Source organism: Xenopus tropicalis, chromosome 2, assembly GCF_000004195.4.
Source record: "Xenopus tropicalis strain Nigerian chromosome 2, UCB_Xtro_10.0, whole genome shotgun sequence".
Classification (NCBI taxonomy): Eukaryota; Metazoa; Chordata; class Amphibia; order Anura; family Pipidae; genus Xenopus; species Xenopus tropicalis.
In genome coordinates, this window is record NC_030678.2 from 48,788,680 (window position 1) to 48,809,165 (window position 20,486).

General features: G+C 39.3%; 1 protein-coding gene across 4 annotated transcripts in view; it reads left to right on the forward strand.

Annotated features, from left to right (window-relative positions):
• The first annotated feature begins 6,341 nt into the window (after positions 1-6,341).
• The window catches only part of hip1 (huntingtin interacting protein 1), a 66,610-nt gene continuing 52,465 nt past the window's right edge, over positions 6,342-20,486 (forward strand). The window contains exons 1-2 of one of the 4 annotated variants that reach the window (XM_004911728.3): positions 6,342-6,523; positions 7,447-7,592. In XM_004911728.3, coding sequence (XP_004911785.1) covers positions 7,575-7,592 — 18 coding nt within the window. In that variant the 5' untranslated portion in view covers positions 6,342-6,523; positions 7,447-7,574. Of the gene's footprint in view, positions 6,524-6,546; positions 6,893-6,915; positions 7,287-7,446; positions 7,593-20,486 lie in introns of those variants that run through there. The other 3 variants (XM_004911729.3, XM_002933547.5, XM_031896773.1) reach the window with 3 other exon arrangements.

Genomic DNA, 20,486 nt, shown 5'->3' on the forward strand with positions numbered 1-20,486 from the left:
CACGGAACCAACAAGGCAGTCACCACCACCTTCACAGAGCCCTTCCCAATCAGTTACCTTATCGCCTATATGGTCCAAAATTCAACGTACACCACGTGAACGAGGGAAACCCCCCCTGGAAACCTGAAACCACCACCTACAAATGGGATCGAACGTAATAATATAATGGACGGGAAACGTTAAACCAGTATGGACAGACAACACGCTTACGTATGCACCGGTGTGTCAGCATGGCTGCCCCTCGAAAAAGCTACACACCCTCTAGCTTAACCTAAGACTTGTAAAAAGTTAAAAAGTTTCTAGCTTAACTTCAGAGTTGGCCGTTAGGCCGGAAATGTTTTTGATTTGTATAGATGTAATAACAATGTTTCTTTTTTTTGTACTCCTGTTGGATACCCTCTGCCCTTCAAACACCCAATCTTCAATGATCCGAGATCCGGGAACCATAGGCCGAATAGTCAAGGTAATAGTCCGACGTAACAAACAACAAAACGTGAGTTATATAAAGGTACTTCTATCCACACATTCTCTTAACATAGACACGGAAACCATAGGGAAACAATGGTTTAAAAAGGGAAAGCCGAACCATCCTCCAACTACTCCTACTTCACAGAAATGGATTCCACACTGTCACAATACCCTCATTTAATAAATGATAATGGCATCCCAACTGAAATTCATTTCTCACAATGTACAAGGTTTTAATTCCCCTAACAAAAGGACTAAAGCATTCAAATACTACCACTCAACTAGAGCTGATGTCCTATTGTTACAGGAAACTCACTTTTCAAACACATCGATCCCTAAATTCCTCTCTCCCTTCTTTCCCAATTTCTACACTGCAAATGGCCCAAATAAGACAAAAGGAATAGCAATATGTGTCAGAAAGGGTTTCCCACTAACAATCCGGAGCGAGATTAAAGATCAGGAAGGGAGATACCTGATCTTAATAGGGGACCTTCAGGACCAAAAAATTACCATAGTAAATTATTATGCTCCAAACACAGATCAGGTAACATTCCTAGTAGACCTGCTCCATACAGTCCAAAAATATAAAGAAGGTATTCTCCTCATGGCAGGTGACTCCAACCTAAGCATGGACCCGTCATTAGATAGATATAACCCATCAGAACCCGAAAAGCTCCCAAAACCGCCCCAACAAAATAATCCACCAACTCACAAGAATTTATCCCTTCTTAAGAAAACACTATCCTCTATGCAACTGGTAGATGTATGGAGGGAGATGAACCCCAAGAAAAAAGACTACACCTTCTACTCTAACCCGCACCTAACATATTCCCGCATAGATCATATCTGGGCACAACAAATTCTATTACCAAACATTATATCGTCCAAAATACATACAACAGTATGGTCAGACCATTCACCACTCTCCCTAACCCTAAGAGATCTTCACCAAACACCTACAACTAGGAAATGGAGACTCAACGACACATTCTTAAAAATCCCGCAAACCCAAGAAGCTATACAAAATCATCTTGAACAATACTTCAAAGAAAACGAGAACAGTGTCAACTCCAAGGTTAGTTTATGGGAAGCACACAAAGCAGTATTAAGAGGGCATATAATAAATGTCATCTCCCATAAGATCAAACAAGCTAATCAGCAAACAGCTCAAATGCAAGCCAAACTGGAAGACTTAGAGAAACAAAACAAAGAGACCTCCACCCCACTACTGAGAGCGCAACTGACCAAATTAAGGACCGAATTAGATTTACATTTAACAGCTAAAGCAGCCTCCACACTGCAATGGAGATCTCAAAAATATTACTCACTAAGCAATAAACCTACCACATTGCTAGCTAAACAATTAAAAAACCATCAAAACCCAACACAGCCTTATATAAAATTAGAACTTCTCAGGGAGAGGTCTCAGGGAACCCAAGTAAAATCATACAAAACATTATTCTCCACAAGCACACAGTTTTCCAAGGTAAAAGCAGACAAATTCCTAGAATCAGCAGGCCTTCCATGCCTAACGGATATCCAGTCCAATTTATTAGAAAGTACAATAACCCAAGAGGAAGTACGGAAGGCGATAAAACAATTAAAAATATCAAAAGCACCGGGCCCAGATGGCTTTACAGCCTTATACTACAAAAAATATGCCAAAATATTAATTCCCTACTTAACGAATACTCTAAACGAAATTATGGATGGAGGATCCTGGGGGAGAGACTCCCTCCTAGCCCAGATCACTCCCATACCAAAACCAGACACAGACCCATTACAATGTGCCAATTACAGGCCAATTTCAATAATGAATATAGACGTAAAAATTTTATCAAAAATCCTAGCCGAACGCCTAAACACCTTTTTACCCACTATAATTGACAGCGACCAAGTAGGCTTTGTCCCCAAACGCCAGGCATCGGATAACATAAGAAGGGCCTTAACTTTTATACACACAATACAATCTAAGGCTATACCTGGGCTACTCGTATCTATTGATTTAAGTAAAGCCTTCGACTCAGTGTCATGGCCATACCTACACTACATTTTAGAGAGATGGGGCTTTAAACAGAAATTTCGACACGTTATTAAAGCTCTATACAATAACCCTCAGGCATATGTCAGATGGGGCCCTTACTTTACAGATCCCTTTCAACTATCAGGAGGCACAAGGCAAGGATGCCCCTTATCTCCGATACTGTTTATCTTGGCCCTAGAACCACTGGCTGCACAAATCCGAAACAATATAAATATAACGGGGCTAAACGTAGACTCAACCCACCACAAACTATGTCTCTTTGCGGACGATATTCTTATGCTAATAACTAGACCATTAATTACTCTACCTAATCTGATAGATACATTTAACAAATTTACAGGACTTTCAGGGCTCAAGATAAACTATACCAAAACCTGTGCAATTAACATTAATCTCCCTCCTCCACAAATTAAGCTTCTTAAATTGAATTTTGACTTTCAATGGCAAACAACATATTTAAAATACCTAGGGGTCAAAATAACCCCAAATATACGAGACCTTTATAAGACTAACTACCCCCCCCTATGGAAAAAGGTAGCCGAAGACTTAGAGAAATGGTCGAAACAGAATATTTCCTGGATCGGCCGAATACATGCAGTTAAAATGGTCATCCTACCGCAAGTACTATACTATTTTAGAACTTTACCAATTCCTATACCAAATGCAGACCTTGAAAAGCTACAACAACAGGTAATGAAATTTATATGGAACTTTAAACCTCCCAGGGTTTCTAAAGCGACAGTGCTTGCACCAAGACAAAAGGGAGGTTTAGGTGCCCCAAATATGGGGAAATATTTCCAGGCAGCCCAATTAGCATCCATCCCTCTGATGTATGCTAGCCCTCCTCCAAAATGGGTTACCATGGAGGAAACGCTTATCCACCCGGTAAAGCTAATAGCAACCCTATGGACACCTTATGTTCATAGACCAGATGGTTTAACCCCCATGTTAGAACATATATTAGGTGTCTGGGATAAGGTAAAACACAAAGCGAAACTATTCTCTCCCCATTACCCAGCAGTCCCCATAATAGGAAACCCCGAATTCCAGCCAGGACTGAACAAGGTATCTTTCCAATGGTGGGAGGCCAAAGGTTTGACTGTATTGAGACACATGTATGGAATTTCTGGCCCCCTGAACTGGGACAGATTCCAACAACTATACTCCCCTCCCCCGGGAGAACTTTTCAGGTTCATGCAGGTGCAACATTACCTGAAATCTAAATTTAAAGGCATACAGGTACCACCTTCCACATACCTGGAAATCATATGCACAAAATATCCTTATTCAAAAGGAGTACTTTCAAAGTTATATAGTCTCTTATCGGAGACCAGCCTCCCACCAACCTTGCCCTACGTAAGAGCCTGGGAAAGAGACCTGGGTCAAACACTAGAGGAAAAAGACTGGTTTGTAATATGGGATCAAACTGCACATAACTCAATTAATACCTCCCTGCTTGAGGCAGGTTACAAGGTTCTGCTACGCTGGTATTTGGTCCCATCCAGACTCCATAAAATTAACAACCAATGTGACCCACAATGTTTTAGAAAATGCGGAAGTGAAGGCACGGTTTACCATATATGGTGGCAATGTTCTAGAGTGCAGAGATTCTGGACCAGAGTATACCAAATGATATATTCTGTTACAGGTATAAATTTACCCAAATCACCAGAGCATGCACTATTGGGAATGAAAATCCCCAACATAAATAAAAACGCAAGAACGTTAATAAATCAAATTTTCACAGCAGCTAAATTAACTATAGCCAAAGCGTGGAAATCCCCACTTCTGCCCATACCACAATTAAAAAATAAGATTAACTGGATACTAGTTAACGAAAAATTAACTAGTATTCTCACAGATAGGCAAGAACAGTTTCAAAAAATATGGGCTCCATGGCTACAATATTCTATCTCTCTGAGCTGAACCATGCCCTCACTTCCAATATAAGATAGTAGGAAACTTGTATGATGGGGGAAATCTACTGAAAAGTCCCAAGAGACACATGAGTAAAGAAAACCTATAGGTAGTACCCGGATCTCGGTGAGAAGAATACAGAAGCCTCCCAACAGGATCAACTTGATATAATGTTTTGTTATAACACCAGTTTTTTCCCCACCATTCCAAGTTTTGTTTTCCACCTTTCACTCCCCAGCAAGCCGGGACCCTGAAAAAGCAAGATCCCGACTTGCCCACCTCTCACCCCCCTCCCTTACCTTTTCCCTTCCTCCCCACCCCCCATGCCCCCTTCCCCATTTAAAGTATGAAACATACCAAATATGTATAGTTAACAAATGAACAGTTTATTGATGTACCAAATGTAATACTACACAATGGTGACGAAATTGTTATACAACTATCATTTTCAATAAAAAAGTTAAAAAAAAAAAAAAAAAAAAAAAAAAAGAAAGGGAGTATTTTGTTTCAGAATATAAGCTGCTAGTAAATAAACTAGTAGTTCCTGCTACATATTAATAGTGCCAGATATTATTTATGTAGCAGACCAGTTGTAAACAAGTGACTACCACATTAATATAGCCCCCTCTAGCAACAGTCTTTGCATCTCTCCTCTATTCACAAGCCTCTGCCCTCGCTCTACCTCAGTTAAACTCTGAGTACATCTTTTTAGTTCATCAGCATTTGAGCTCTCTGCCCCAAATACAGCATATGTCCAACCCAACCCCCCATAATTTACATAATTCTATCCAGTTTGTCAACAGCTGACTTCTCTGTGGACAAAAGTTTAGTATCTCCTGTTACTAATTACATCAGTCTCTCTATCTTTCTCTATCAAAAGAAACCATATGCAAAAAAACTAAAAGTCTCAAATATTCTGGGAATAAAGCAATGGGAAAAAAACAAGTGATATTTTAGCTAAAATCTGCTACTGCACCCTCTCATTCACATAAATAAGTGAATCAGAGGTGACAATGGCACTTTCTAGCTGTGTAACTGCAATGTGGCACAATCTCCATAAAAGATAATGCTAAGCAACACTGTTAGACTAGGTCAGAGGAGGGATGATTTGGAAAATGAAGAAACTTAATAAATGTCAAATCAAATGATTAAAAACCTTTGGAAATGCAACAAATGTGCTCTGTACATCACTTGACTTGGGGGGAAGTGCTAATATTTGTCCAAGGGCTGGATTTATTGATGACTATAGATATAGAAACAATGCCTATGGATTTTTGGAGAGTATTTATTGCTAGTTTAGATTTTAATGCACACTCCATGAAGAGGCAAAAAATGCAGCCAATGTATGGCAGGTTGAGAAAATCTAAATTTGAAGTAATTTAAATAGTATAAAGAAAACAATCAGTGAAAAATAATCATTCACTCTTCTTTAAACAACGTTTGAGTAATAAAGTCTTAATATGGAATATTGTGGAAGACATTGTTAACGGCTATTAACACCGCAGTAAGATAAAACCCACTCAAATATTCTGTCCAAGTAGTGTTTATCCAGAGTCCTCACAAGGTCAGGGCTCACATCAGTAACAGTGTGTTTACTGCGCCCAGCATTTTTGTGTTCTAACCTCTCAGAGACAGTAACATTTCCCTGTTTTATCCTATAATTGCCAATGCTTTAAAGAAAATCTTCAGCTTCCCTCTTGCACCCCTAGCAAACATTGCCAGCTGTCCGCTACATATTCCCGCGCCTGCGAATGGAGCATCCCTCAGCCAATCAGAGTGCGCTTGGGCACAGCTTCGAGCCTATTGGCTGCTGTTGCAGAGCTTCTGATGCCTCAGCAGCGTGAATGGAGGAGGCGGAACAGACAGTAACAGGCACCAGAGGATGGGGGGGTGGGAGGTACAGAAAGCTGCAGAAGCTCACTGAGGGAAAATACATTGATTGATGGAGAAAGGGGAGGGGTGGGAAGCTGCAGAAGTTAGGGACTGAGGGCAAATTTACGCTCTTAATTTAATAGTAAAGAAATTCCAGCCGGATACTTGTTTTTGAAAAGAAGGGAAAAGCTGGATCTTCGCAGACGTCTGGTAACCCTAAATGTACTGTGCTCTTTCCCTGCCTCTCCATCCCTGCCCTGCCTATTGTGCAAGTAGTGTTATTGCATGCTGGCTAGTGCGCTTCGCTCCCTCTGTGGGAGTGTGCTGCTGCTTGTGCCCAGTAGTGCTGAGTGTGTCCTGCATCGCTCCCTGTGCCCTATACACTCACACCGTCCCCTCCCTCTCCCCTGGCTTATCTGGGTGACTGCTGCTGCTCCCTGTGCCATCTGTCCGTGTCTTGTTGCTGGATGCTTTTGTGTGGCTGGCCCTGGGCTCTGTCCGCACCAATCTGTGCCCACCCCCACTTTCCATCACTGCCTTTCCGCCTGCCCATTGCATTGGCATTCTCTGGATTTGGGATAAACACAGCCAGTGAGTACCCTGCTCTCTCTGGAAATCTCTAACATTCTCTGTATACCCCTTCACTTCATAACTATCCCTTTGCCTGTATGCCTAAATCTGCCTGCCCACTTCTGTCTACCCCAACACCCTTCTCTGGTCTGTCTTTTTAGCCTGCCTGCCATCTTCTGTCTATACCAGCCAGCCTGCCTTGGTCCATCTGTCCAACGTGCCTGTCAACTTCTGCCTGTATCAACCAGTCTGTCTAGGTCTGTCTGTCCTTCCTGCCTGCCCACTTCTGTCTATGTCAACCAGCCTGTCCTAACCCGCCAATCCAAATCTGTTTGCACAACCTGCCCACCCAAATATGCCTGTTCTAACCAGCCCATCCAACTCTGTCCTCTTTTTGCTCAGCCTGCCTGCTCAGGTTTGTGCTGCCTTCATGCCATAGACTTCCAGACTGGGTTTTTTTCAAGCCTGTCCTATTAGTTTATAACTCTCCCTAGCCTTTTGCTACAGCTTAGTTTGCAAGTTGTTCCTAATTCACATTATGCCTCTTCTTTGTGTTTTTATTGTACCTCACACAGGGTCACCATGTTGCTTCAATCACCTTGTTAACCAATCATTACTATTTCGGGCACTTAAGTCTGCAGCAACAGGCAATCTGTCAGCCTGAGGGGTTTCTTACCAACTTCCAAGGGAATTTTCAGAAATCATGGATGCTGGGAAAATGGTGAGTGTGACCCAAAACTTACTCCATGATACCTCTTAACATTCACCCTTATAGACTGGCAAAGCTAGTGTGCTACCATAAGACCTACTTATAATTGGAGCCATTTTATATACGTATATATCAGTTAATGGGTCAGTTAATTGGTCTAGTCATGTCTTTTACGCAGCTTTGTTAAATGTAACTTTGCATAATGGTTGACAATAACAAAGATAAACGTGTACACTGATCACTGATCATATGATACATATATATATGTATTTAAAAATATACATTATTGTTTGATTGGCTGCAGAGGACCTTACAAAAAAACTGGTCCTCTTGGATCTGTTTATGTAGCAACAAGAAATATAATATAGCTTTTCTGTTTGTGGCTTCATTTTAAAGGTGTTATAATGTTCTAATATAAGAGTAACATCACTTGAAGTGAAGCATGTTGCGTTTCAGTAGCATACATATTTCAGGGTACAGCAAATATTTGCCTACTAACTTGTGGTTCTCTAGAATTTGTGGACTACAACTTTCAGCATCCCACCATGTGGGTTACAGGTTGCATATTACTACTCTCCCTTTTATCTGCCTGGGCTAGTTCTATTTTTCTACGATTAGGCTATATATATGTTGAATTAGTAAATGAATGTATTAAATTTAACATTGTTTAATTATATACTCTATATAAGCATGGCCATCTTTACTGAATCATTGATGTATATACTTTGTGTGTTTAATGTATCCCTCATTCTATTGTAAAGTAATGCAGAATATATTGGCCCTTTATAAAACATAATAATAATAAATTGTATTCGAAAATTGTATTCAGTCACCTAGTCTGTTTTACTGGTGGGCTGATTTACAATAAATTTAGGATCCAGCCATGCTGTCATAGCACACAAGACTGCTGTATGTACTAAAACCTGGGAGGGGTACTAACCTGAAACAAGGAATAGAAACAAGGAATCGGGACTTTATATTTTACTGACTTCTGGTTATTTTCATCCTTGCAGTATTTGTCAGGTTTGATAATTTTGCTGAACACATTTCTAAAATGATGCATTAAATTCAAACATAATACAATGGTATCTTCAAGGATATATACTTGGTTATTCATGTACCAAGTAGAATCATTAATTTCTCTAATGACGTACTGTGGCAGGGACTGATGTAAATGATGCATAAACTCCGTAAAGTGCTGTTTAGTATGTTGGTGCTTTAAAAATAAATAATAATAGTAAATTCATCCTGGACGTGGCTAAAGTATTAGGAGGAATATGGCAATGCAATGGTATCCAAAACTGCGAAACATTTTCTGCATTCATAATTTGCTAGTACAGGAAAGGATCCCGTATCCAGAAGCCCATTATCTATCTCCCATAGACTTTCTCCTATTTTAGTCCAGTCCATTTTAAAGGGGATCTGTCACCTCAGAAATATTTCCAAATGTATTTCTACCATGTTAGTTGAGCAAAATAAACTTCACTTACACTATATAAAATTTAAAAATCTTGTTTCCTTTAGTCTTGTAATTACACTATTATAACAAGCAGGCAGGCACCATTTTGTGGATACTGTTATTATGACAAGCTTTGCATCATGCCAAAATCTGGTTTATTTGATACAATGGAGGACCAGAGGCCCATACTCATACACTGCCTACAGTGTGAGGAGGGAGGGGGAAAGTGAGAATTGCAGTGACATCTAGGAAAGTTAAAGTTATTGTCTGCTCCGCCTCTATGCCAAAGGCATAGAGGCGGGGAAGGCAATACATGATTGACAGCTGGGATTTTTAAATGCCTTTATAATGGGTATGGATGTGTTAATAAAAAAAGGAATTTGGTTTTCATGTTTAATTTGAAATAGACTTTTATTATACAGATTTTTATGTCTGGGTGACAGGTCCCCTTTAAAGGACAATGAAAGGTTAATATAAATTAAAAGTAAGTCTAAATGCATTCTTTTCAAGTACTTATTTAAAAAGGGATCCCGTTCTCAGCCTGAAAACTAAAGGCCTGTTAGTCTGACATCAGTAGTAGGAAAAATTTTTGAAGGGGTAATAAGGGATAGGGTACTTGAATACATTGCAGTTAACAATACTATTAGTTTGTGCCAGCATGGTTTTATGTGTAATAGATCTTGCCAGACTAATTTAGTCGCCTTTTATAAGGAGGTGAGTAGGAACCTTGATGCTGGAATGGCAGTTGATGTCATCTACTTGGACTTTGCTAAAGCGTTTGATACAGTACCTCACAGAAGGTTAATGATCAAATTAAAGAATATTGGCCTAGAACATAATATTTGTAATTGGATAGAGAACTGGCTGAAGGATAGAGTACAAAGAGTGGTGGTAAATGGAACATTTTCTAATTGGACCAGTGTGGTTAGTGGAGTACCGCAGGGGTCAGTCCTTGGTCCTTTGCTTTTTAACTTGTTTATTAATGACCTGGAGGAGGGCATAGAGAGTACTGTTTCTATTTTTGCTGATGACACAAAATTGTGGAGAACTATAAGTTCCATGCAGGATGCTGCCGCTTTGCAGAGCGATTTGACAAAATTAGAAAACTGGGCAGCAAACTGGAAAATGAGGTTCAATGTTGATAAGTGCAAAGTTATGCATTTTGGTAGGAATAATATAAACGCAAACTATCTACTGAATGGTAGTGTGTTGGGGGTATCTTTAATGGAGAAGGATCTAGGGGTTTTTGTTGATAACAAGTTGTCTAATTCCAGGCAGTGTCATTCTGTGGCTACTAAAGCAAATAAAGTGCTGTCTTGTATAAAAAAAGGGCATTGACTCAAGGGATGAGAACATAATTTTGCCCCTTTATAGGTCCCTGGTAAGGCCTCACCTTGAGTATGCGGTGCAGTTTTGTGCTGGAGCGAGTGCAGAGACGTGCAACTAAACTGGTTAAGGGGATGGAAGATTTAAACTATGAGGTGAGACTGTCGAGGTTGAGGTTGTTTTCTCTGGAAAAGAGGCGCTTGCGAGGGGACATGATTACTCTGTACAAGTACATTAGAGGGGATTATAGGCAGATGGGGGATGTTCTTTTTTCCCATAAAAACAATCAACGCACCAGAGGTCACCCCTTTAGATTAGGGGAACGGAGCTTCCATTTGAAGCAGCATAGGTGGTTTTTCACGGTGAGGGCAGTGAGGTTGTGGAATGCCCTTCCTAGAGATGTGGTAATGGCAGATTCTGTTAATGCCTTTAAGAGGGGCCTAGATGAGTTCTTGAACAATCAGAATATCCAAGGCTATTGTGATACTAATATCTACAGTTAGTACTAGTGGTTGTATTTATAGTTTATGTATGTGAGTGTATAGATTGGTAGGTGTGGGTTAGGTGTGCTGGGTTTACTTGGATGGGTTGAACTTGATGGACACTGGTCTTTTTTCAACCCTATGTAACTATGTAACTATGTAACTTACTGCATATCTAAATTCCCAGATCCCTGCTTGCTTCTCTGAGATATGGTGCTGGCAGCCTACAGCAGTGTGAAGACTGCAGTGACATCACTGAAATCTCTCTGTCCTTCCTGTAGGTGCCAGCGGCAGCCTTCCTATTCTCTGAGCATGTGTGTAACTTGATCCTGTCTCCTGTTCTGAGCTATACATACCCACCAGCCAATCAGAAGCGGATTTGGCAGAGGGGGGGGAGGGAGGGAATGAAACACATGTGCAGTATGAAGCAAGGAGGGAAAGGAAGGGAGAATACCTTTTTAGAGATGGCTGCCTGTTCTAGAAAAGTGTGACTAAGTAAATATTTGATTAGGTGAGCCAAAAGTGTGGCGTTTTTACTAAACAATAGTAGGACTATTGGGCAGTATGCTTTTTAAATTTTGACTTGCATTCTCCTTTAAGCAAAATATTATTCTAATGTATTTTTCCTCTGTAGTACCTTGTACTAAAATGTATGAATCTATATTGTTGGCAAACCAATCATATTAGGTTTATTAATGTTTAAATGATTTTTATTATACTCATGGTATACAGATCCAAATTATGGAAAGATCCTATGCCCCAAGCATTCTGCATAGTAGATCCCCCATACCTGTATACTTTACATTAAATTAGTAGGCACTTAAAGAAGGTCTTGTACGTTACTGTCCTTTTAGGCTGTGCAGCACACTATAGTTCTTGCTTTATGCAAAAGTCATTAAAGGAGAAGGAAAGGCTAGTAAAGCTGCAGGCATACTTTCAGTTGTCTCAATAGTGCCCTTAAGTCTCCCCATATTTCACCTGTTCAGAAGATCTGAAGCCAAACAGTTAGAAAAAACGCTGAGCTGTGTAAAGAGGATTCCCATAATGCATTGCTCCTCTATTGACTCTGTGACCAGGACACTGAAGGCGGCGCATGTGCCCTGCTCATTTTCAGTGTGACATGCAGGCGCGCTCCCCCTTCCCCCTCCCCTCCCCTGTGACATGAAGTAAGCCGAAGCACAGGCAAACAAGCAGCAGGGAGCGACGGGGAGCGAGCGGGGGGGTTGCAATCGGGTGCTTGCAATCGGGGTGCTGTTGGGGGGGTGCGAGCGGGGGCCTGTTCAATCGCCACGGGGGGGGGTGGTCTGTTCGATCGAGCGGGGGAATAGAAGATGGCGACCGTGAGAGGCTGCATCTACAGCTAAATGAATCCCAATTTTTGGGAGAACTGAGCATTATTTAAAAAAATTAATTTGGCGATTTGATATGGGCAAGGGGGCTCTACACTATGTTAAGGGCTACAGTAGTAGCCTTTTCTTGCTCTTTAAAAGGATACCCACACATAGATCCCACTCTTCTGTAAGATCCAACAGGAGTGTGTCTATCCTTTAAATGGGGTACAGGGTTGGGGTGCATAGAAAATGTGGCGAAAATATTGCACCTGCATGTATCACATTGCAATGTATCTAGCAGTGTTAAACCACATTAAGGGAGCTACAGAAAAAAGATCATGTAGAAGTCAGTCGCAGATCCCCCTTCCCTTCCCTATGGGATCCTTCTTTTGCATCGAAACTTTAGAGGATTTGGATTTTTGACGCTGGTTTTTTGTCCGAGAATTCTAAAAATTTGCAGTTTTTAAGTAAAAAAAAAATCCGAAATTTTGCGTCTTTGCTGTGACTTTCCCCATGGGGATTTTATCAGTTCAGACTTTTTAGTAAATGTAAGACATTTTTATAACGGATTTTATTCGAATTTTAAAATTAAAAAATGAGAAATATTAGAGTTTTAGTAAATCTGTGTTGTTGCAGTATTTTTATTGCATTTGCAATGCTTCCAAGGCCTACCCTCGTATAAAGAATACAATTGGGCATATTATGAGCAATAGTAATTTGAGAGCAGCGGAAATATCACCTCATGCTTCAAAATATCCCACCCTGTCTAAATAGTAATCTCTTCTGGTTGATGAACAAAAATGATTAAAAAAACTGATCAGTGGTGTTACGTGTGTGACAAAATTTGCTAGTTTTGTGTTGCAGCAAAACTTTTTAATTGACTGCAGAAGTACAGTAAAATATTTACCAGAAAAGAAAGTTTTTGTTTAAGTACAAATATACTAATAATTGTACCTTTTTCATGAATTGTTTGTTATTGATTTTTTTTGTTGATTTTCTTTTGCTTACAGTTCTTCCCTTCGTTTCTTTTAAGACCACCCTAGCCACGTATCGCAGTACTAATGTAACAATAGAGTGCCTGTGTCTTCCACACAGAGATTCATTGATTGGCTTTGCAGGACTGTTATTTTTGATTAATGCGATGAGGTTACAAACAACATGATTACCATGACGTATATGTTTCACTTTGAAAAATCCTCAGTAACAATCCCTTTCTTTAGTGGCACTGCTCTAATTTGCCTTGATAGATCACAAGGATTAAAAGGGTGTTTAAAAGGCTCCTTTTGCACTGTATTAACAGGTTAAATAGAAAAATAAACATTATTCAAAATTACATTAGTCTAAAGATATGTAAACCATTATGTCTCTCCCATAAAAGAGAACCTTTAAAGCAACAGTAACATTTAAAAATCATATATATGTGCAATGTTTATTATGTAATGTTCTGCTTAACTGATAAAAAAAATTGTGTATTTGCTACAGAAATAGTGGTATAGAGTAAATAAATAAGCTGCTGTGTAGTGTAGTGCTGTGTAGATGTGGCAAATTGTCTTTTGTACTGGGCTGTTGGGTTTTCTGTTGCTTTGATAAGAGCTGAGCACCTTTCATACAAAAAAAAAGAGTTGCATATTTTACTTGCCCATTGTAGTAATCTCTGCTTGTGTGGACATTTTGGTTAAGGGCATTCCTACTGTATTTTCAGTTTGTCTGATGATTTGTTATGCTTTTCCTTTTTCCCACTTTCTCTCTAAGCTGAGAGCATGTATGGAGCAGGCCTTACCTGCCATGTTATAATAAATGTACCAGAAATGACAGTACTTGTTTGTTCTAACACAGTAGAATCATTTAATTTGCTGCTAACCAAGCAGTTTATCACACCCATCTATTTAGCTTTACTGCATTGGAGATAAAAAAAATGTAAACCACCATGCTACCTATTTAGGGCCAGTAGGCACTATTTGAATATATATTTTAGTTACTGCGAATAACATTGTTTTGAGTTAGAAAACTTGAAAATTCAGGGCCACATCTAGAAAATCCAGCTTGAAGGGCTGCATAGATAATTTCACTTAAATGCGATCGGTGCAGCCCTGCAGCATGCATTTATTAGACACACCCTGAATTTTCATGTGATCTGGTAACCCTATTTTGACCTCTCAATCTTGGTCAGCCATACTGCCTTTTTGAAAATCCTATTAACACCCATGAAATTATTGACAGTTAGGCAGGGCTTGGCAGATCAGAGGTGTGACCACCCCCGTAGCATGATCAGGTGCGACCAGGGGCATAACAGGGTGTCAATGGGGCTTTATGGGTCATGGCCATACACACCTCAGTATATATTGGGACATCTCTGTGTATGTGGTTAACTGTATTCCTATCTTTTTATAAAGATATGTTAAAATGCTCTTCTAGATAACTAACTAAATCACTACATAATTCCATTATGATTGTAGCCTCAGATTATGGGGATGAAAGTCTGTAAAAAGTTCCATGACTAGGGCTATGATTTAGATCATACTCCTGCAACTGTTGCACATTTCTCAGCCATTTGCAACAGTTGCAGGGCTAGGATGTAAATGTTTTGATATCAGTTTACCTACCGTATATAAATGCACTCTACATAAGCATCAAGATGGCAAATGGATAAACAATATGGCAAGGAGTCAGCCTGAGGTACTTAAAGGACCAGTAACAGAGAGGTATTTAGCAGTGAGCTTCTTCTGCTGAATCAGCAGAGTGAGAGCAGCCAAGCAACACAGAATGCATAGGTAGTGTATGTGAAATCCAAGTGTATGCAAAGTATAAGGCACAACAATTTTAATAAAATGACATGGATGTTGTAATGACCTATAAGGTGATAACAGTTGTTCCCACTAATACTATTACTTCTCTTATTGGTGACTTATCGTGCACCTCTGTCTGAAATTACCTTTTGTCAATTAAAACAGTATGCTACTGTTTCACACTTCATCATATGGCATTGTTTATCTCCTTCACCTAGCAATTAGGCTGACTCTTGACACTCTTTGTGTTTATCCATAGTGGTTACCATGGTCATATATTGTTCAGCCATGAAGATCACTTACATGAAGTTGACCAGCCCTGTACTTGTAGATGTAACTACAGTCCCAAAAAGTTCAGCTCTTTGAGGTTGTTTTCTTGATATAAAAACCTTCATTGGGTCTTTCTCTCTCTGTGTATCACTTACATGTCTGGGAAAATTACATTAATCAGTACTAAAGAAAGGCATAACTTTTACATATTTTTCTACATATAGAACAAAACTATCAATCACTGGATGGGGTGTGCTAGGAAAGTTTGTTGTCAAGCAGCCAGACAGGACACATTAGGGCATTTGAGTTCAGAAATGCACACTGCCTTTGCCTGTTGAAGAATTGCTAAAGGCCTCTTTGTTTAAACACAAGTTTTGGACTAGGAGAAGCTGCAGGTCCTCAGAAATTCAGATATTGATTTGCTGTTGTGGTTTCACAATTGAAAAAAATTATCCTTATGAATTGCATTGTATTGTAATCCAAGTTGAGCAGTCCTTGAGGCAACATAGTATGCCAGCACCAGCACACCACCACATGTTTTACTGTTAGTGTGATGTTTTACTGTGGAATGTTCTTTTTACTTTATACTACACATTATTAGACCTATGTTGCCCAGAGAGTTCCACTTCTGACTTCTCTGTCTGTGTCATATTATCTCAGAAGGCTTAGGGATAATGCAGGTTTTCTTTCTTTAAATGAAATAAGCATCGATCATATTCTTGTATAGCAGTGCTTTCTGCCTTGCTATTCTCTCGTGAACCCCATTCACGGATACAGGCCTTAGCTCTGGCTAGAAAAGCCTGAATTTTTTTGGATGTTTTTCTGGGATGTTTTGTGACTTCTAGAATGTGTTGTTGCTGTGTCCTGCCACTCCTGGGCAGATTTACTACTGTTCCGAGATTTCATCATGAGTTGATGAGTTCTGGGAGTCATTAGCTTGGGATTGTAACCTTTTCTAGTCTCTTTCTGGGCTAAAGGTGGCTATAAACGTTAAGATTTTTCTCTCCCTAATGACCAATTTCAGTGCGATCCAACAAGTCCGTCAAATTTGTTTTAGAATTACAAAAATTAGGTCTAGATTCATCAAAGCTGGTGGCAGTTTAGCCTGGCTGTATTCAGGTAATTCTAATTATCAATTAAATTTGGTCAATTGGTTAACTGAATAACTTATACGCTCGGGGGCGGGCACATGTAGCCGAAATACGCATACAAACGCGAGACCTTGCATTCTCTCGCGTTATTATGCGTATTTCGGCTACATGTGCCTGCACTCGATATATCTCATTCATTCCGCAATGAATATTCAGCAAGCGCTTTTCCGCTTGCTGAAAATATCTGCCCTACGCCTCGTCTGCCATCAGCCTAAGCTGGCAGGTACTTGTTCACATGGGTGATAACTGGTGTTGGAAAACTGTATAACCCTAAAGAAATACAGAATTAATTTTAAAATGTTGTAATGTGTTAACTCGGGGTGTCTAATATTACATTTTATTTTAAGGACAACAACCATTGTGTGACATATATGGCGTAACAGCAGAAATCAATAAGAAGACCAATACTTTTTCACATCACTTTAGCTGACCTTTTTCTTTTGGGATAAAGGACCTGCAGTCAGTCTTAACTAGCAGTACCAGGGTGTAGCACAATTTGAAATGGACTAGGCTTGAAGAGAACTCAGTACAAAGAGAGAGATTACTAATTAATCTAAAACTCTTATTAGCCAAGTATGTATAAAAAAGGCCATTCTTCATATGCAATGCTTTGGCATTCATGTGCTGTCATTTGGTTTGTCACCTTGCATCTTCTGCCTGAAGAGGTACTTTAAATACTCTAAACCTTGGTTTGGGTGGATGAATAGTTGTTTTGTTTGATCAGTGAACATGAGTCCCCCATCATTAAGGATGACTGGTAAGGATGTGTTAGGCACTGTGTACAATAAGGAGGCAGTGTTAAGTAAATTTGCTGAAGGAAGAGTATTCTAAGCAAATATACTGCATGTAAATTGGTGTTGGGTAATGTATTTGGATAGATAGCAATGTGACCACACAGTAGTGTAACTGGGAAATGAGTAATATATCTGAGAAAAGAGTATTGTGACTGGACACAGAGCTGAGTAATGTTGTGCAAAAAACTGGAGGGCAATGTAACTGGATGATGAGTAATGTTAATGGGAAGAGACTAAAACTGGCCATACACGCACCGATAATACCTGTTTCATACGATATTCAGTGCTTGTATGGCAACTCAGCGAGGCGACCGATATCGCAGAAGGCTGACCTCCCTCCCCATACATATACCTTAACTTGGAAGTTGCAAGTTAGGAAGCAGCAAAGGACACTGGCCACAGTGGGGCCCTGTCCTATAAGGCAGGGAATAAAGACAGGGCTGTGCCACCCAGCTCCCGTGCAAAGTGCAAAAACCCTAAGAGCTCTTGCATTTCTGCTCGGGGGCATAGTAAGACCTCTAAAGCCTCACACTGAAATTAACTTTAGCCATATAAAAAGCAGAAAAATGTTTTTTTGAAATGCTACTTTTTGACCTTAATGACAGCCAGATCCCTTTTTAAGTTTAATTAAGAATGCAATTTTATTTTCCCCATGACCCCTAATATAATTAAATATTCCTCATTTCTAAATATAATCAAATACAACTTCTGTGCTGTTTCTAAAATAGTTAATGTAATTGTCCTTTTACATGGAGAAGTTATTATTATTGGCACTTAAAATTGTCTTTTAGAAACACAACACAAAGAAATGTAGCCGGCACAACGAGTGTGACGCAAGCAGGGCTTAGCCCCTGCGTGTTTATTCAAGACAGCGAAGTTACGCCCCTGAAATGTTGCTGTCTTGAATAAACGAATAGGGGCTAAGCCCCGCTTGTATCACACTCGTTGTGCTGGCTAAATTTCTTATTGGACTGTGTTGGGAGCCCCGACTCTCTGGGCCATGCATCGAGTATTAAGTATTGGAGGAGGTAAGGGTATGCTGGTGAAACTTTTTCTTCTGTTTTAAGATTATTTTAGAAACATTACACCATTTTAAATGTATTATTTCTAGAAGCTTATATAATTTTTTATTGTTATTATAGTTATCTTTTAAATGTTTATCTTCTCTTAAGTCATTGTATCTTTAATGGAATCTTTCCCTAAATTAATATATGCACTTATATCCCCATATTGAAAAAAACAGTCTCTTGTTTCCTTCAGTCTTTATAACCTACATCCTCAATCCCACAGCTGTCTTCTGCTATCATAAAGGAATGCACATCTTCACATAAAATCATTTAAAGGGGATATATACCATACATTTTTACAATAGACTAAACCATGTAAAATAATGTACAATAGAAGTAAGTGATTTTATTTCATTACCTTGGGGGTTCAAATATGTTCATAACTGCTTGAAAACTGTGCTCTACCCAGACCCTTTGCCAGCTTCTGGTTTAGACTCTTCAGTATGGATCTTAATTAGAGGTTATAAATCCCATAAATCTAATAAATCCAATACATCCTATAAACCCTCTCACAGAGATGGAGACTTTTCCAGTTGTGTACTCTGCATAACACAATAATTTATGAGGAGAGCGTACTGTTCTTAACTCTTAGCAATTGAATACAACTTCATTAGTTGTAGTATTAGGTGTAGTTGTAGTTATAGTTTTTACTATATGTATACTTCCTTATTGGGATATATCAATTTATTATAGTAAAATATTGCTCTATATTTTTGGTGAAGCAAAATTTCTTAATGATACAGCTTGACTATGTTCAATCAATCCTTAGATGGATGCGACCCCTAGGATCTCAGTAGTGTCAGTTTATACGCGTTTTGCACGTTTTCAACGCGTGATTAGTATACGGGTATAAATATACGTGTACATAACAAATTTCTTAACCAACAATATTAAATTATATTATATCATATTTTATCATATGTTGACCAATACTGAATGTATAAGTTTTCAACGGCTGTTATTATTTGTACTGCAGATTATTTTTCTGCATAATGTAAATATTAATGTTTGAAAATATTTTAATGCCTTTATTTGGCTATAATGTTTAAAAAATCCCAATAAAAATGATTGAAACTAGACTCTTCAGTATGTGACTCAAGGCCCAGACAGACTTCAGTGACACAGCAGAGCTACTTAAAGTGCAGTGAATATGCATAGGGTGGGTGGGGCTTAGTGATGTCACAGGCTGTCAGTTCCTGCTCTACTCCCTCCTCTCCCCCCAGGCAGCAGCACAAGCAGAGAGACACAGAAGGAGGAAACTGGGAGAGGTTTTCCCTGCTACTGCTGAGTAAAGCCTGTCAGTCAGTACTGTGACCACTTCCTGTGGGAGACTGAAGCGACAATCCCATCTTTCATTTTGCTCTGGCTTCTGATTAGAGAGGTTGTGTATGCAGCTTTCATATAATGGCAGATTTAGGAGGTAAAATGCTTTCAAAACATCTTTCTTTCTGCATCATTTCACATTTTGAGAGAGGATGAATATTATAACTGAATATGAACTTTATAAAAAATGTCTCCTTTAAGTCTTCACTTCTGAGGCCACATCTCTTTCTTGTAATTCCCTTTCATTTCTGTTTGCACACCCAGCCACTGCGTTAGCCCAGGTGCAAACTTACATAGCAGGTCTTTCTGCCGAAATGCATAATCACACATTTCAGCACCAAGATCTGCTCCCTGTGTCTAATGCATTGGCTCCAGGTGCAGACAAAGAACACTACAAATACGAGCAGAACCGAGAAACAGCCCTGTGTGGCCTTGCCCTTAGCCTCATCAAGCCCAGCATTCCTTCGTGATAGGCTATATGCTATCTGTTCCCGGACTGAAACATTGTTTGGAGGGTGTGCTCCATTTGTTCTTTTATATATATATATATATATATATATCCCTCTGTCTATTCATTGGCTGATGTAACCTAGCATGTATGTATGCCTTTGGTTTGTGTGTGAGCTCAGTGAATCGTACAAGCCAGGGGGCTAAAAATGGCAGTTTTCTATTTAGGATTTTCCGGTGGCTTAAACTACTAGAAATGTATATTTTTATGAAAATGGCTTATTTAAATGAAGCAGTGTTTTACCAGTGGGTGGTTTCATGCAATATAATTTATAAAGACTTGCAATGTTCCAGAGTAAAAGAAACATATAAGGCTATAGAGCTTTAGTTTCAGGTATAATTTTTACTGTATATGTGTGTTTTTTACATGCTAATCATATATTAGGTGAACACTAACCACTTACTACTAA